This window comes from Wyeomyia smithii, chromosome 2 (assembly GCF_029784165.1).
Source record: "Wyeomyia smithii strain HCP4-BCI-WySm-NY-G18 chromosome 2, ASM2978416v1, whole genome shotgun sequence".
Taxonomy (NCBI): Eukaryota; Metazoa; Arthropoda; class Insecta; order Diptera; family Culicidae; genus Wyeomyia; species Wyeomyia smithii.
The window spans coordinates 158,186,075-158,202,916 of record NC_073695.1 but is presented as its reverse complement, the minus strand read 5'-3'; the positions used below and the strand labels follow the sequence as shown (position 1 = coordinate 158,202,916).

General features: G+C 38.8%; 1 protein-coding gene across 8 annotated transcripts in view; it reads right to left on the bottom strand.

Moving 5' to 3' along the window:
• LOC129721825 (uncharacterized) overlaps positions 1–16,842 on the bottom strand; it is a 669,416-nt gene that overhangs the window by 315,474 nt on the left and 337,100 nt on the right. The window contains exon 4 of one of the 8 annotated variants that reach the window (XM_055674851.1): positions 10,112–10,201. The exons of the other annotated variants lie outside the window; for them this stretch is intronic. Coding sequence (XP_055530826.1) covers positions 10,139–10,201 — 63 coding nt within the window. The 3' untranslated portion in view covers positions 10,112–10,138. Of the gene's footprint in view, positions 1–10,111; positions 10,202–16,842 lie in introns of those variants that run through there. 8 annotated transcript variants of the gene reach the window in all.

Sequence of the window (16,842 nt, the reverse complement as noted above, 5' to 3'; positions counted from 1 at the left end):
TTCAAAATGGCGTCTGAGGTCAATTGTTAGCTCATTGCATTCTTTTGATTCCAGAGATACTCATATTGGATGGTATTTGGTTATTTCAGGCTGTTTTTCACAAAGTCGCCATCTTGGATTTCAAAATGGTATTTAAGATAATTTCTGGCCTCTGAGCGTCATTCTGGTTAGAGAAACACCCATATTGAGTGTTATGCGATCATTTTCGGCTGTTTCTCAAGAACCGGAAGTCGCCAACCTAGAATCTAAAATGGGGTCTGTGGTCGATTTCAGCTGCTGTGTATCATTCTGGATCCGGAGATACTCATGTTAGACGTAAACCGGCCATTTTTGACTGTTTTCCAGAAACCAGAAGTTGCCATTCTACAATGCATAATGGTGTCTGAGGTCAATTTTTAGCTTCTTGCAACATTCTGGCTCCGGAGATACTCATATTGGGTGGTATTTGGTCACTTTCCGTCATCTGGGCGTATTTCTGGTTCCGGAAACATACATATTAAATGGTATTTGGTCATTTCCGGCCAGACACCGGAAGTCACCATCTTAGAATTCAAGATTGTGTCTGTGATCAATTTTTAGCTTCTGTGCATCTTTCTGGTTCCGGAGATACTCATATTGAATGGGAATCGTCCATTTTAGGCTGTTTTCCAGAAACCGGAAGTTGCCTCAAAAATGTTGTCTGAAGTCGATTTGTGGCTCCAGTGCATCATTACGATTCTGGAAATACCCATATTGGGTGGTATTTGGTCGTTTGGCGCTGTTTTTCCGAAACCGGAAGTCGCCGTTTTGGGGTTCATAATGGCATTTGGAGACAATTCCTGGATTTTGAGCGTCATACTGGTTAAAGAAACACTCATATTGGGTGGTATTTGGTCATTTTCAGCTGTTTTTCAAAAACCGAAAGTCGCCATCTTAGAATTCACAATGGTATCTGCGGTCGATTTCAGCCCTTGTGTATCATTTAAGATCCGGATATTATTATATTGAGTAGAAATCGGCCATTTTTGGCTGTTTTCCAGAAACCGGAAGTTGCCATCTTACAATCCAAAATGTTGCCTGAGGTCGATTATGGAACATATTTGTTACCACTAAAAACATTCATTTGCCAAATATGGTTCCATTTAGTTGATTAGTTAGCGAGATGTGCAGAAATTTTTGCAGAAACATGTGCCTCCAGAAGAGGGAGGGGCGTCGAACCATTATGGACATATTTATTACCTCTAAAAACATTCATATACCAAATTAGGCTGTATTTTCTGGATTGGTTCTTGAGCTGTGCAAAATTTGTGTTTTACTTGTATGGGACCCCTCTCTCATAGAAAAGGAAGGGGGGGTCAAACCGTTCTGCACGTATTTGTTACCTCTAAAAACATTCACCTGCCAAATTTGATTCCATTTAGTTGGTTAGCTCTCGAGATGTGCAGAAATTTGAGTTTCATTTGTATGGAACCCCTCCCTTCCAGAAAAGGAAGGGGTGTCGAACCATTTTGGACATTTATTGATTTATTGATTTATTAGTTTATTTATCCATCTAACATAAAGTCTTAATGAATATGAATATATCACTATCGTCAACGTCATAATGTAAAACAAGCAGATCTTGCTACTAGACTGGAGAAACAACTGGAACGCTCACCAAATTCGAATAAATCTTCAGCAGAAGTAAATGAATGTATCATCGAAGACATAGGGGCATTAAATCCAAACGCTGTGCGATGGAACCATGTTTGGAGAAGAGTAGAAGTCCTTAAAGCACGCGATGGAACACGAAAATCAAGTAAAGATAGTAGTTTGGAGCAATCTACTTCATTGTTCAGGAGCTTAGCGACAAATGTTGCCTGCTAAATCTTCCATCGTCGAGCTGGGGTGTTAAGATTGATTAGCTTGCACCGATCACAGTATGGAGGCAAGTTCAGTGGGTCACGCCAAGGCAGATTTCTCAAAGCAATTCGGATAAATCTCTTTTGCACTCTTTCAATTCGTAAACTCCAGGTCAGTAGATGTGGAAGCCAAACTAGTGAAGCATTCTCTAAGATAGGTCGCACTAAAGAGCAATACAGAGCTTTCAAGCAATACGGATCATTAAAATCTTTGGCTATTTTGGTTATAAACCCCAGCTGACGATTAGCCTTAGCAATGACGGCCGATCGATGACTAGCAGAAGAGAGTTTCTTATCCATCGTCACACCTAAGTCATTCATCTCTTCAACCCTGTTGAGCACGACTCCACCGATATGGTAGTTGAACGTTATAGGCTGCGAGTTCCGATGAAATGTCATTACAGAGAATTTAGGGATGCTGACAATCAGCTTATTACGATGGCACCATTCTACAAACATATCCAGTAACTGCTGCAAACGGTGACAATCTTCTATGCACTCCACGGCGAAATATAGTTTTAGGTCATCCGCATATATAAGCTTACATCCGTCACCAAGTAAAATACTAACATCGTTTAAAAATATTGTAAAAAGCAGCGGTCCCAAGTTACTTCTTTGAGGTACACCACTCAAGTTGACGAACGGAGTTGAGTTGCACGCTCCCAATTTCACCCGAAGTGATCGGTCACACAGGTATGAACTAAGCCATGCAACAAAGCTGTCAGAGGCACCAAGCAGGTTAATTTTGCGCAATAGTATACGATGGTCAATTCTGTCAAATGCTGCCTTCAAATCCGTATAAACCACGTCCACTTGGCATTTTGCTTCCATTTGTGTAAAACAAGTATGCGTAAATTCCAATAAATTCGTGGTAACCGATCGTCCAGGCATAAAACCATGCTGGTCTGTAGAGATATAGCACTTCATTCCAGCTAGAAGACTTCGATTGACAATAATTTCAAATAATTTCGATGCTGCCGAGAGATTTGTAATTCCACGGTAGTTACGGACAAGCATGGAAAAGTTCACTCCCTAGCAATATTTCATGCAAATGTGTTCTTTGATTTATCAGTTATCGTTCAACTATTTCCACTCGCTTACAAGTTTTCCATAGAAACGCTGCTGATTGTTTTTCGCTTCTAACAGTTCCGAATACCATAGAAGGAGACTGAATGATTCAAACACGATAGTATTTATTGTATCCAAGTTTACTTGCACTCAACATTATCGCGAGAAGCTTTGAGATATTATCGCCAGTGATACAAAATTATGAATCCAAATGAACGTTAGATTGCGTTCAATTGTTTGCTTGCCGGAGCAAATAGGTATCACCAATGCTTACGGAAATTGTAGCATGGTGCATTAGCATCTGATACTTGAAATCACCAAGAATCATCGTGGTATATCACGGTTAAAGGACGACGTGGAGTAGCCGAATTACGCCTACAAGGAACCAACATTTTAAAGAATCATTGCGATCGCTTGAGTGCAATCGTTTACGATTCTTTCGTGAAACACTCGCTATATGTTGCTCGCTCCGCCTAAAGCAGGCAATACTGAAACAAAATCATCAAAGAAAGCTACCATATATTTCTTTGCTCTAAGTTGTCTCTTGCAAGCTTGAAAATGTAACTTTTAATAGTGATGGTTTGCTAGGATTGAAAGCTTATAAATAGCACGTTCAGAAATGATACCCGAATGATTGCTATGCGATACGAGTTTTTCCATCCTTGGTTACGGATATTACTTTTATCTCCACTTTTGAACACTGGAACCAGAAATGATTGTTTCCATATTTTCGGGAATTTACGCTGTTCGAATGAGCTATTAAAAATTGAGCAGAGTGGGGAAACTAATGCGGCAATACATCGACGAAACACAACAGCTGGAATTCCATCAGGTCCAGGAGAAAATGAATTTTTGAGCTTATTGGTCGCAGCAGTAATCATCGATTGCGTGATCTCGAACGTGTCTAAATTAATAATATCAGCAGGAACATCAACAACAGCTTGTTCAACCTCGTGATCAGAAGCGATGTTCGGAGCAAACACAGAGGCGAAGAATTTAGCAAACTGTTCACATGTATCAGCATCAGAATTCGTTTTTTCGTCGTCAAGAAATGTTGTCGGTGGAATGGCAGAATATTTCCTTTTTGAGTTAACAAAATTCCAGAAGGACTTGGGATTACGCTTTAAATTTGATTGAACTTTCAACACATACGACTTGTACAAGCTCCTGTTCAATTTCCGATAAGCATCGCAAGAAGAACGAAAAGCATTTTTCGATTCAGATGAGCGGTATCGACGGAGTCGTCGTTGATTGGTATTACACATTCGTTTCAGCTTACGTAGCTCAGCTGTACTCCAAGCAGGTGACAGAGGGGGCCTACGAACAGGCACGTTAAGTAACAGCCAATCCGAAATATGCCTGCAAAAGCTTTCAGCCATATCATCCACGTCATACGAAGACAGTATTGTGGTCCAATCAGAGTTGAACAAGTATTCCAGTAGTACCTCGAAGTCGATTTTCCGAAAATTGAGAACAGGATCCGTGGAAGTATATCAGTTTCTAGAGGCAAAATCAGCAGGAAAAGAAACGGACACAACCACAGGCGGGTGGTGGGGATCAACACGAAGTAGCGGTGCAGATGATTCATTAACATCAACTAACACGCTTGCTGAGTTAGCGAAGACCAAATCAAGCGTTCTGCCAAGAAAGTTTTGCACCAAGTTGTATTGACACATGTTCAGAAAGTCCATTCCATCAATAAGCGTGGAACTTGCCGGTGTAAAACTACTGGAGTTACAGCAAAAGATCTGACTATCGTCTGAGGACCAGTTTAATCGTGGTTTATTATAATCGTCGCATACTAACACAGTATCGTTGGGCAATGCTTTGTCGCAAATTTCACAAACCGTTAAAACGTGCTGTTCAAAAACTGCCACATCACGACTCTTATCAGGTGGTAAATAAACAGCACATAGCGAAAACTTCTTTCCTCGGATTGTAGCTGCAACGCATACTTGCTAAATTGACGAGCCATTCCTTGTCGTGATGGATGAACTAACATGTTTTGCAGCGACTGCGATCAAGACTCCTCCAAAGCTATTCTTTTCACTGTTACAGCGAGAACGATCGCAACGGTAAACATTGTACGCAGGATCAAACAGCTGCACGGAGTTGATATTGTCATTCAAGCCAGTTTCCGTTATGATGATGACATCAAAGCCGCAATCGATTGATGCAAGGAATAGATCGTCAAATTTTGTAGGTAGCCCGCGGGCGTTCTGGTAGTAGATGCTTCGTCGGAGAGAAGTTCAAACTGCAACGTACGACAATTAAGTGCAGGATTATTTGTCATATCACAAGAATGCTCGCCTTTGGCAGAAACCCGAGGGTTTCTGCGATCCCACTGAACTAACGAAACATCATTCGTGGCAGTAACCCAGGGGCTCCTACCATCCGCAATAATGGGCATTGAAGTAAAATCATTCATGCTGTGACGGGTGAATTTACGCCTCTGCGAATTTCACGAACCGTTAAAACGTGCTGTTCAAAAACTGCCACATCACGACTCTTATCAGGTGGTAAATAAACAGCACATAGCGAAAACTCCTTTCCTCGGATTGTAGCTGCAACGCATACTTGCTCAATTGACGAGCCATTCCTTGTCGTGATGGATGAACTAACATGTTTTGCAGCGACTGCGATCAAGACTCCTCCAAAGCTATTCTTTTCACTGTTACAGCGAGAACGATCGCAACGGTAAACATTGTACGCAGGATCAAACAGCTGCACGGAGTTGATATTGTCATTCAAGCCAGTTTCCGTTATGATGATGACATCAAAGCCGCAATCGATTGATGCAAGGAATAGATCGTCAAATTTTGTAGGTAGCCCGCGGGCGTTCTGGTAGTAGATGCTTCGTCGGAGAGAAGTTCAAACTGCAACGTACGACAATTAAGTGCAGGATTATTTGTCATATCACAAGAATGCTCGCCTTTGGCAGAAACCCGAGGGTTTCTGCGATCCCACTGAACTAACGAAACATCATTCGTGGCAGTAACCCAGGGGCTCCTACCATCCGCAATAATGGGCATTGAAGTAAAATCATTCATGCTGTGACGGGTGAATTTACGCCTCTGCCGTATCTGTTTTTTGACATGTCGATGAATTCACGGAACAACAGTCCAGCTGGCCACGAAGATGTCATTAGCGAAAGTTCTTTGAGTGACGGATCCAAACCAACTTTGAATGAAACAAACGTTAGGTTCGCAGTATCAGCTTCCTTTGACACCAAACGAGCGACGTCTACTGTGGTATCGGCATTAAGGTCAAGGTAGCGAGAAACAATTTTTCTAACATCTACATCAGTTATAGACGGCTGAAATCCGGACAAGTACAACCGCCACCTAACTGGCGGGGGAGCGGGGGTGATAGATTCAACTGAAAGATCACTAAAGTCGATCTGGTTAGTGCCACGGTTGGATGATTCTCGCACCGCACTACCATTATCATATTTGTTACCACTTAAAACATCCACATGCCAAATTCAGTTTCATTTGCTTGGTTTGTTTCTTGATTTGTGCAAAAATTTATGTTTTATTTGTATGCGACCCCTCCCTTCCAGAATAGAGAGGGGTCTCAAACCCTTTATCGGCACCAAAAACCCCTACATACAACAAATTTTCACGTCGATCGGTTCAGCAGTTTTCGAGCCTATACGGATCAGACAGACCGGACTGCATGTTTATATGTATAGATTACAACATATTTTAGAACCTATGTAAAGAGTGAATATACATTTATTGAATTGAAGCGTTCATCTTAATCTATTTTAACAAATAAAAGTTTGAATGGGAAAGGCTGGGTCTGACCGCTAGGTACATTAATTTAGGTTTTTTTTTCAAAAAATCATAATCTTTTCTACTGATTTCTTCATTATCGGATAGTTTCCATTTTTAAGGTGAGCTTTTGTAGTTTTCATGAGAAAAAAAGTAGATTTTTTAAAAATGATTTATTGTAGATAATTAATTTTTAATTTTTCTCCTTTTTTCTAAAAATACATATTTTTCTGAAGTGTATTTTTTTTTTGAAAAGACTAAATGATTATCTACAGCTTTGCCGGAGACGTTACACCGATCAAACGAACCGTTTTGGCTCGGAAAATATTTGTATTTGGCCATTTCTGATTATAAAAAGGACTTGGTATAGTTAGCACGGGTTTATTCTCTCAGGCTCCTCATTACCACCACTCCTTCACTTGGCCCGAATCCGTTTGCTTTCTGGAACATTTATACGCTTCTGGAACAACATCGCTTAGAACCCGCCGCGGTTTATTTATTTATTTATTTATTATATATTTTCATCTGACCATATTGGTTTCCATGAAAGTTAGTGGATGGGGAAAAGCCTTTTGAGGCCATCCTCAGGGAGGCATGAAAACCCCATCATCTTTTGTTAAGAATACATTGACAATTTTACACATTTACAATTTGTCAATAATGCAACTACAAACATTACGAACTGACATTAAATTCAACAAATATACCGTTGGGTTGCCCCGAGTCAGCATATAAAACATAGGTCCTAATATTATTCTATGTGGTCAATTAAAAAATATCAGACATAGTCACTTTTCGGAGGAATTTGTTCGAAGTTTCACCGAATTCAACTGAAGTGAATGCTCGAACACATGCAGTGACAGGTTCATTGTAACCGAACATTGAGCGATGCACTTTGGGTTGTAGCAATCCAGCGGACCTTAGTAAGCGTTGCGGAGCGCGAAACTTCAGCAAGGATAGGGTTCTCGGTGAATCAATTTCGCCATTCAATAACTTGGCCACAAATCCGACATACTGGATTCTCCTGCGTCGTTCAAGCGTGTCAAGGCCAATAAGGCGACATCGCTCGGAATACGGTGGTAGGTTAGCGGGATCACGCCAGGGAAGATTTCTCAATGTTAAGCGGATAAATCTTTTTTGTACTCGTTCAATCCTCAGAATCCAACTATGTTGATAAGGAGACCAAATCAAACATGCATTTTCCAATATTGGTCTCACGAGTGAACAGTATAAAGCCTTCAAACAGTACGGATCATTAAAATCACGTCCTATTTTACTAATGAAGCCGAGTTGTCCGTTTGCCTTAGAAATGATAGATGAGCGGCTCAGATTAAAGTTGAGCTTGGCATCGAGCAAAACACCAAGGTCATTTGCTTGATCCACTCTTTCGATCACGTGACCATCAATCTTATAGTCGAACAGGACAGGATTCGCAATGCGATGGAATGTCATGATTTGGCATTGCGCGATACCGACTATGAGCCAGTTTCTGCGGCACCAACTTATAAAAATATCCAGCAATCTTTGTAACTCACGACAATCATCAATCATCAATTATAATCATAAAAAAAAAAGACTTTGAACATCAACTGGAAATTGACTTTTCTCAGTTAAAGCATAATCTTTGTAGAGTGTTACTAAATGAATAAATCCTTATTCTAATTGCATTCGCAAAAGTATATTTATTTCATTTGAATAAAAACATCCCAAATATTTGAAATTTATTCGAGAAAGTCAAGTATTTGAGCGAGCTCGAATAAATTATAACTATCCCAAAGACCGTTCTAAGCTACAAAACTTTAGCGTATAACATAGAAATATACAACTAGAAATATCATTTTAACATTTTTAATAACATTTTACATTTGGCTAACAATTGCAGATGGTGATTTTAATATTTCGAATCACAAAACTATTACAAAAAACCCAAATTAATCCACCTAGCGGTGAGGCCCAGCCTTTCTCCTTCGAACTTATAATTTGTTAAAACAGATTTACTCCAACACTTAAAAAATACACCTTGATTATTTTTGCTGGATTTGTCATTCTTTCTAAACAACAAATTTTTGGTAGCCAACAGCACAACTATGGTCGATGGTTGTGAGGTGGCGTGATCCACTCACAACTAGGGTTTGCAATCCCGGGAACCATTTCCCGGGAAATAGCTTTTCCCGGGATTCCCGGATCCCGGGAACAGAAATATTGATTCCCGTGATCCCGGGATTCCCGAGTTCCGCGAAAAATTTTGTAAGATTCATTATAATTTATTATGCAATAGTGCAATAAAATTAAATACGTCAAACTGATGCGACCTGAAATAAATCATTTAATAAAACACAAAGTCAGTATAGTATTTCAACGTAAAAATCATCTTTGCATGTTAATTATTAGGCATTCATATGCTCTAAGACTGACTTATTTTAAGTCGTATTGAACTGATTATTCAGTATTCTATCGTTTCTTTCCGGTTTGTGGATCGAATAACGAAATAAGGGGGTTAGTTAACCAAAACTCTTCCTCGGAATCTTACGCTCTAATCAACGATGATATAAACTCCAAAAGGGTTTGAAATATTGTTCTGTCAATTTGAGACTAGATTTGAGACGCAGTTGATTCATAAAAATCGCAATGACATAGCAAATATTATTGATAAAAAAATAGCGATTACGTTTGCTACCGCTCAAGTAAATCGTAAATGTTTACTGTAGTGTAAAAAATATTTTGCCCAAAAATTCCGTACCAAATAAAGCAAATATTTTCTTTGTCTAATGCCTGCCTAACACTTAGTTTTCTCTTAAACAAACTGAAAGAATCGGACACCAGTTTTCAATTGAAAGTAGCAAGAGCTGCAATCGGTGATTTGAAAGTATTCTAGTTTCAGCAGACTTGAGCAAAGTTTTACAGAAGACATATAAATAACATTTTTGAGCTTAAAGGAAAATTGTCAGCGGATCTGAAGCGATTGTTCGACGACAGGAAGACCCTTAATCCTCCTCATCTGCGAATATATGCTACAAAAATCGATCACGAATTTCTGATGTTATTCAATTCATATTCAAATGTTTCGTATCTCATTTGTTTTTTGTTCTTCATGCGAATTTAGAATGAAATTGTAAACAATTTTTTGTTCCCTTTTACTGATAAAATTCATTTGAAATCTCATTTTTGCTAAAAAAAAAAAATCCTTCCCGGTTCCCGGGAATTCCCGGGAAATGAGATTTTTCATTCCCGTTTCCCGGGAAATCGATTTCCGGGAATATTGCAAACCCTACTTACAACCAACCCAACTGGTCTAGATTCAATCCTAGCCGACACCGGGAGATTTTCTGAGGCGAAATATCTCTGGGATCACGCCTTCCATCGCATGAGGAAGTAAAGCCGTTGGCGCCGGTCCGTTAATAAACGGGTCGTGAGTTAGGGTCCTGGGTGTGGAGTCGCCTCCCTGGGCGCCGGTGATTGGCCACAACAGTGGCGGAACTAGACCGACGGAAAATAAGCGAGAATAAAAAAAAAAAACAGCACAACTATACCAAACATTTAAAATTTAATATATCATCGGCTTCGTGCAACACTGGCACAACTCAAAATTTTGCATTTTTGAGTTTTGTAAGGCAAACGATGCCAAATACTGTTAAGTTTCATCACACGAAATCCCATTTCGAAAATCACAAAAATTCCAGAGTTATGAGTAGAAGCCCAAGTAACAAAAAAGGTTTTATCAAAGTTTCATAGCGCTGTTTCGGCTGTATTGAGCACTATAAAACTTTGATAAAACTAATATTGTTACTGGGGAGTGCCTTTGCTGCACAAATCGAAATTTCTCCATAAAATTAGTAATAATAAGGTTTTAACTTGGACAAAGTGAGCACGTAATATAAGCCTAATAGACCTAAAGGTGTTAAATAAGGATTGGTAATCTTAAACTTCAAAGTTTTCTTGAAAATCGAAAAATAAAATTTCGACGCAAATTTTCAAACGCGTTTTTATCGAAACTATGTTTTTTGAGTTGTGCCAGTGTTGCACGACCCGTTGATATGAATATAAATTAACACATATACATGCAAATAACATTAAATTCCTACAACTATATGATGCGATTTTGTTTTTGATTGTGATATAATCGATTTGTACTCATATACTGCGTATAAATATTCAGATTCTTTATGTCAACGATAGTCAGTAGGTTTCAAATAATGTATAATTAAATGTTGTTCCTTATACATTAATTTGAATGATCTTATCAGTGAAATTGAAATTCTTTAACGCAGTTGATATTACTGATCGTTTCTCAATCAATATGGGTTTTTGAAACCTAGATTATACCCAGCGGCCAGAATCCGACCTAAAACCCAATTTTCAATCCAGATGACCATTTCTGGTTGCCTGATAATCATAAAATCATAAAATCCATCATAAAATTGCCGAACTGCCTAATCTGGATATTTCTATGGCGAAGATGGCGACAGTTCCCGATCAACAGCCTAAAGTGACAAATGTCATCCAATACGATTTGGGCAAGCGGTATGATACCCTGAGGCCAGAAATCATCTTCAGTCGCCATTTTAAATTTCTAGACAGTAGCTTTCGGTTCCTACCAGTCTAAAAGGGACAAAAATTACCCAATGTGAGTTTTTCAGTACCCGGGATGATGCTCAGAGACCAGGAATCAACTTCATACTTCATTTTGAAATCCGAATTTGCGACACCTGTTTTCTTTAAATAAGTCGTGTAATCTTTGAAAGAAGAGATTTTCAATATTTTTACAATTTAACACATAATGGATAAAATAAAAGTCCGATTACACTGGTCAACACATGTGTTGCCCCGAAGGTCAAACTAAAAAAAATGAAAAAATTATACCTTTTCCTGTGAATTTTTTTCTTTCTAGGGCAACTATTATAAGCTTAAGAGCAGCATTTTTTTCGATTTTGTCAACCAGTGTTATAATCAAATTAAATCGGTACCAATGAAGCAGATAAACCTTCAATTTAAAACTAAGATTGTTGAAATCAGTGATGCCATCTTTGGCAAAACGAGTAAATTTGATAAAGTTTTCTGAACACGTTTCTTTTCATAACCTTCAAACCACATGTCAATCATCATTAAATTCGTTATTTAGGGGTTTTAAAGACAGCCCGTTCATTTGATACCTATTTTGTTCAAATCGGTTGTGTAGTTGCTGAGATAATTGAGTTTCATAACTTTTACATTTTGATACATAACAGACAAAGTTACAGTCCGATTATAATAAAATTCAATTAGGTTTTATCAGGCAACTAGACCTTTCTATCGCAACTTATTTTATGAAAATCGGTCCATCCATCTCTGAGAAAAGTGGGTGAGTTCAAACAGTCTTAGAAACATGTTTCTTGTCATAGCCTGATTTCACATTATTATACATAACGGACAAAGTTAAAGTCCAATAACAATAAAATTCAATAAGGCAACAAGGCCTTCCATATGACACTAATTTTGTGAAAATCGGTCCTGCCATCTCTGAGAAAAGTGAGTGAGTTAAAACAGTGTTTGAAACACGTTTCTTTGCATAACTTTTGAACTACATGTTCAATCATTATAAAATTATTTCACAAATGGTCCAAAAAACAAGCCCGTTCTTTTGATACCAATTTTGTTCAAATCGGTTTTGTAGTTTCTGAGATAATGAAGTTTTGTGATTTTCACATTTTGATACATAACCTCGAAACTAAAAATCCGATTACAATAAAATTCAATAGGGTCTTATGGAGCAACTAGACCTTTCATTTGCAATTAGTTTCATGAGAACCGGTCCAGCCATCTCTGAGAAAATCGAGTGAGATTGGGAGACCGTCACATACATACACACACATACACACACACATACAGAAAATGCTCAGCTCGTCGAACAAAGTCGATTGATATACGAGATTCGACCCTTTGGAGCACTTTTATACCTTTGATTTTTTCAGTGATTGCTATACCTTTCTAGGAGAAAGGCAAAACGTGAAACTCAAGCAACTCGTAAATTTCCAAAAAAAATTAAGTGATAGGAATTTTGTTTCTTTTGCAAAGTTACATAAAATTTTCTAATTTAAAACTTTGTCGAAAACTGCAAAGCTCTAGCGTGTAAGAATAAAAAGTTGGTGTCGGAGCGCCATCTCTGCGGCCAAATCGCGAACTAAACTGAGCGTCAAGTAGAAGTTCTTATTACACTGAGAAACTTTGCTGAAGACTGCACATAGGTTGAATAGAGTATCAGAGTACTGAACCGTGTATTCCATGCAATAAATACATAGCAATTGTATTTTTACATGAAACCTATGGTTATATTCAAACTGAAATATCACAAAAACACTTCTTTCAAATTTTCAGAAAATAAAGATATTTTGATGAACAATTTTTAGAAAAAATCATGGTTTGCTAATACTTGCTACCCGCTGAGATATCTTCTTCACAAAATTATGTATTTTTTTCAAATTTTGTGTATTATTTTCACTTAAGTACTTCAGAAACTTCTGTACTCGGAAGAAAACGGCGTAATTTTCAAATTTCCACCGAGAAAAAAATTGTAAGAAATTATTTTGAGTGAATTCATAAAATTATCACAATGAAACGTGAAATTCAGACAAAATTTATAAAAACTCGTAGATTTCTGAAACTTGAAGAGTAAGAAATTTTGCATATTCTGTAAAGTTTCATGAAATTTTGAGAGCTATAACTTTGTCGAATATCGCAAAGCTCTAGCGTGTAAGGAAAAGAAGTTGGCATCGCAACGCCACCTTTGCTGTTAAATTCCGAACCAATTCGAACATCCAAAATGACGCCCTAACCATAACAAGAAACTTTGTAAAAGATCGGAAAGCGATTGGTTAAACCCTGAGAGCGCTATTAATTTCGTTCGGCTAGATTCCATTTCTGGCCCAGTGTGCAGTGTAGTCGGCATCGCATATTAGTTTTTTAGGGTGTCGACAAACTCACGAAAGAGCAACCCAGTAGGCCACGAGGCAGGATCCAAAGCGACGTTCTTCAAGTCCGGATCCAGGCCGATTTTAAAGGACACTAGCTGACCCGGCAAACTCGTCTCGCCTATTTTAGTGTTCAATTTAATAATTTTAAACATTTCAAATTCATTGATTCCTTTCGATTTGTTTATATCATTTGAAATGATTAGTTCTATCGGAATGACAACATCCTCGAATTTTGGTCTTTGTACATCACTTCTATTCCGGAAATACAGGTTGGACTCGATTATCCGGAACATCAAAAAAAAAATTCATTTCGGATAGTCGAGTTTTGCGGATAATCGAATCACACAAAAAATACTGAAATTTTGCGATTTACGAACATAAAATAAATATTTCTTTTTTTTTTTTTTTTTTTTAAAGGGGGGATTTGTTAGTAGCTTAAGTATTTATGATAAATATTAGTAAATAATGAGTATGTGTGTCCAATCACAAATGGTGACTTCTCAACACTGTTAGAAATTTGTAATTTTAATTGTTAGGATTTGTTTGCTTTCGCAATTAGGACTTATCATTCGTAGGGATTTAAACCTATTTGTCAGAAAAGGGGAAGTAAACTTACAACTAACTTAATTGCTAACTTATTGGCTATAAAGAGAGCTTATCGTAGCAATTGAGGATTGCAACGATTTTTGTCGAAAATTGTTAATAATTTTTTTTTTTTTTTTTTTCTTCACATAACATTTATTTGACACGGCACAAATACAATTTAATGTTTAACGGCGCCAATTATATCTGATGACTTAAAAACTAAAGCAAATTTTTTATCCTCGCTGCCGACTACGAGCTGAAATTAAGTCTAACTTAAAACTAGCATGGGATTTCCAATCAGTGTTTTGTTGTTCAATGGTCGTCTGATAATCGTCGAATGGCATGTATGGATTCGTTCTGCTGAGCCACGATGTCTTGAGTTGGGACAGAGGCTCGTAGTCCTTGGGTCCTGGTTCTGTTGTGCGGGGTCTGGTTGCTGGTTTTGTGCTTAAGGTTCAAACGTGTTCTTGTCGTTTTGTTGGGTGTAGACGGAGGGGAACGGGACTAGACTGGGGCGTGGATGGATTTCAGGAAAACGTATATAAGGGACATGTAGGATAGGTCACGGCTCGCCAAGACATCACGAACAGGAACAGCCGGCTGTCTACCCTCGGCCTGCAGGGAAGCTATCAATTTAGACCTGGCGTCACGGTGTACAGGGCATGACCAAACCACATGCTCTATGTCGTGATAACCTTCACCACAGGCACAGATACCACTTTCCCCGAGCCCAACACGACGGAGGAGCGCGTCAAATCTATAGTGATTGGACATAAGCCGGGACATCACGCAAATGAAATCCCGACCTACATCCAACCCCTTGAACCACGGGTTCGTCGATACTTTGGGGATTATGGAATGTAACCACCTTCCCAGTTCCCCTCTGGTCCAAGCATTTTGCCAACTGATGATCGTATTCTGACGTACAAGTGCGAAAAATTCATTAAAGGCAATTGGTCTTTCATAAATATCACCGTTTGTTGCGCCCACCTTAGCCAAAGAGTCCGCTTTCTCATTACCCGGTATCGAGCAGTGAGAAGGGACCCACGCTAAGGTAATCTGAGTAGATTTTTCGGATAAAGCACTCAGATGTTCCCGTATTTTCCCCAGGAAATACGGAGAGTGCTTAACATCTTTCATCGATCGGAGAGCCTCAATGGAACTGAGACTGTCCGTAAAGATGAAATAATGGTCCGTGGGCATTTTTTCGATAATCCCTAGGGTGTACTGAATTGCAGCTAATTCTGCGACGTAAACAGAAGCAGGATTATCGAGCTTATGGGAGACGGTTAAATTGTTATTGAAGATACCGAAGCCAGTGGACCCATCAAGAAGTGATCCGTCAGTGTAGTACATATTGTCGCAATTGATGTTTCGATATTTATTGGAAAAAATTTTAGGGATCTGCTGCACGCGTAAATGATCCGGGATTCCACGAGTTTCTTCTATCATGGATGTATCGAAAAACACAGTAGAATCAGAAGTATTTGATAAGTCGACACGATTTGGAATATTCGAAGAAGGGTTAATATTTTGGGACATGTGATTGAAATACAATGTCATAAAACGGGTTTGAGAATTAAGTTCGATTAACCTTTCAAAATTTTCAATCACGGGACGGTTCAAGACTTCACATTTGATTAGAATACGAGAAGACAGGCTCCAGAAGCGGTTTTTCAATGGTAGTACTCCAGCTAAAACCTCCAAACTCATCGTATGGGTCGACTGCATGCAACCTAAGGCGATACGCAAACAACGATATTGTATTCGCTCCAGTTTGATCAAATGTGTGTTTGCTGCGGAGCGGAAGCAGAAACACCCGTATTCAATAACAGACAATATCGTTGTTTGGTAAAGCCTTATAAGGTCTCCTGGATGGGCTCCCCACCATTGTCCGGTTATTGTACGAAGAAAATTCACTCTTTGTTGACATTTTTTCATCAGATACCTCACGTGACAACCCCAGGTGCCTTTAGAGTCGAACCAGACACCAAGATATTTGTGTACCAAAACCTGAGAAATCGTTTTACCCATTAATTGTGTTTGAAGCTGAGCAGGTTCATGCTTCCTAGAAAAAACTACTATCTCAGTCTTCTCCGGAGAGAATTCGATACCTAGCTGTAAAGCCCAAGCAGACAAATTGTCCAAGGTATCTTGCAATGGTCCTTGCAAATCGGCAGCTTTGGCTCCTGTAACAGAGATTACACTGTCGTCTGCAAGTTGTCTTATCGTGCATGAATTTGCCAGACATTCGTCGATGTCATTTACATAAAAGTTGTAAAGAAGGGGGCTTAAACATGAGCCCTGGGGAAGACCCATGTAGCTAATGCGAAAAGTTGCCAAATCGCCATGCGTAAAATGCATGTGCTTTTCGGACAACAAGTTGTGCAAAAAATTGTTCAAAATTGGAGAAAATCCTTGTCGGTGAAGTTTACCCGAAAGAATGTCAATAGAAACGGAATCAAAAGCCCCCTTAATGTCCAAGAACGCAGACGCCATTTGTTCTTTACGAGCATACGCCAGCTGAATATCTGTTGAAAGCAACGCAAGACAATCATTCGTCCCTTTGGCACGGCGGAAGCCAAA